Raw genomic sequence first — 2,038 nt, 5'->3', positions numbered from 1 at the left:
ATTAAAAAAGATGATACCATAAGTATCGATACGTATCACTGTATCAGCACAGCACTTCACTGCAAACCGTAAGCATCACTAACTCGGTGACACCACCACAACTAGCTCTCTCCTTATTCAACCCCACCACCTTCGTTATGCTCATTATTAAAAGCATATGTAGGAATCCCTATCCAATTATCTATCAATATATATCACTTCACTTGAGTTTCTTCCTCGCCTTAATTCTCATATCATCTGATTTATAGAAAAAACATATAAAGGGTCAAAATCAATTCCCGGAGAAAAGTAGTTACAGAAGAACATAAAAGGTACCCGGAAAGAGAGATGCAAGTGAACAGCCAAGACAGTAATGGTCCGGTCAGAACCAACGACAATAACAAGAGGGAGAGAGAATGGTTAGAATTAAGCCTTCGTAGAACATCTAGCAGCAAGGAACCCAGGGATTACCGTCAAACCGAACCCACATTTCCCAAGATCTTTACTTGCAACTTCTGCGCGAGGAAATTCTATAATTCACAAGCATTGGGAGGTCATCAAAATGCTCACAAAAAAGAAAGAGGAATAGCTAGAAGGTATCTATCTCCAAGAACACTTGGTGTTGGTACTCACTCAATTGTCGTGCAAAACCTTAACATATTAGAAGGAACTACTGTTGAACATTTTGCCGATATGGAAGCCTCGTGTAGTGCAACTACACAGTTGCACTCGACGACAACACATATGATATGGCCCGGAAGTTTTCATGTTGATCGTCATCATCCCAATCAAGTAGTGTTCTCAGATGGTCGATCATTATCATCAACCGATGTTCAGCCACTTAATTTGAATCTTAGTCTTTGATAACCTGCGCGAAACATGTGCAACATCGTTAAAAATTCACCTGTTTTATTTAGATAATGGTGTGTATTTTTGAAGCGTCAAACTTCTGTCTTGTTTTGATTCAAGCTAAATAGTAAATGTTTCAATGTTTATATATATGTAGATTTTATATTTTGAATGCTTATAGGTTACAAAGTTTGAATTTCACGTTGGGTTCATGTAAAACTTTTTTCTTTTTTCTTTTTCTGAACAAGGAAGATTTTATTGATTCAAACTCATATAGATACATGACTGGCATCTTCCTGCAATTGTGAAGATATAGTAGGAGGGATAGTATGAGACCATATATAATCTAATTTAAATATATATTTCATGTAAAACTTATTTTATGCATCTAAGTATATTTTGATAAATATTTAAACGAGGGACCAAGGTTTTTCTCTGTGGTGCATCAAACGTGAATCCATTTCTGATAGTTCAAATGTATATTTTTTGGTTTGATGACATGCTCGTCATGTTGTTATTGGTGGTCGGAGACATGGTAGGTCAAAATAACAACTAGTGCAGCAGGTTCTATTTTAGCTAGTTGGTGCTAGCTGATGTTGGTGCTGATAGTGTTTTGGTTTTAATTCAAATATATGCTGGTGTGGATCTAGGTGTAAGTGGTAGCTGTGTTGCTGGTTCTGGTCCTAGTGCTGGTCAGGGAGGTGGTGGAGCAAAGTGATATATATTCATGACGTTTGAGATGATACGGCAAGTTAATTATTGGCAAAACTTGTCATGACCTCCGGCGATATTTGATCACGAAATGAAAGTATCAGATGCATAATATATAGTAAGTGTGATGTAAATCTCTCATTTCTGGGTATATTATTGTTGGCTATTATTGTTGCAGATACTTTAACCTCTAAAGCTAATACAAATTTAGCTTTGAAATACCGAGTGTTATCGCCTAGCTATGTGTGTTTTGTAGTATTCTGTTTTTCTTCTGGAAGGTATACTTTAGCAGGACTTGTGTCCCCCACGGGCCAGCTCCTATTTCATTCTACTCCCCCATGACCCGTTTTCGTCCGGTGAATCAAAAAATGCAAACGTAAACGCAAACGTAAATGCTACATATAACTTGCGTTTTTCTTTATAGTGACCGTTGCGGATGCCTCTTGGGCATTAAGATCGGATATGTACGTATCCTAAAATAGCACCATCCGGGAATATG

General features: G+C 37.4%; 1 protein-coding gene across 1 annotated transcript; it reads left to right on the top strand.

The window, feature by feature from the left end:
- Positions 1 to 327: 327 nt before the first annotated feature.
- LOC113339649 (zinc finger protein 4-like) lies at positions 328 to 1,546 on the top strand. The gene is made up of 2 exons (XM_026584889.1): positions 328 to 685; positions 1,479 to 1,546. The coding sequence occupies exons 1-2, from the start codon at positions 328 to 330 to the stop codon at positions 1,544 to 1,546; spliced, it is 426 nt and encodes a 141-aa protein (XP_026440674.1).
- Positions 1,547 to 2,038: the final 492 nt, after the last annotated feature.

The sequence above is a fragment of the Papaver somniferum genome, unplaced genomic scaffold, assembly GCF_003573695.1.
Source record: "Papaver somniferum cultivar HN1 unplaced genomic scaffold, ASM357369v1 unplaced-scaffold_21, whole genome shotgun sequence".
NCBI classification, from domain to species: domain Eukaryota; kingdom Viridiplantae; phylum Streptophyta; class Magnoliopsida; order Ranunculales; family Papaveraceae; genus Papaver; species Papaver somniferum.
The sequence above is the reverse complement of the archived record's forward strand: the minus strand, read 5'-3'. Positions and strand labels throughout refer to the sequence as shown.

Bases quoted from the DNA above. Each gene is read 5' to 3' on its own strand.
- LOC113339649 (XM_026584889.1), top strand. From the start codon at position 328: ATGCAAGTGAACAGCCAAGACAGTAATGGTCCGGTCAGAACCAACGAC. The intron at 686-1,478 runs GTAGTGCAACTA...GTGTGGATCTAG, and splicing joins TGCCGATATGGAAGCCTCGT to GTGTAAGTGGTAGCTGTGTT.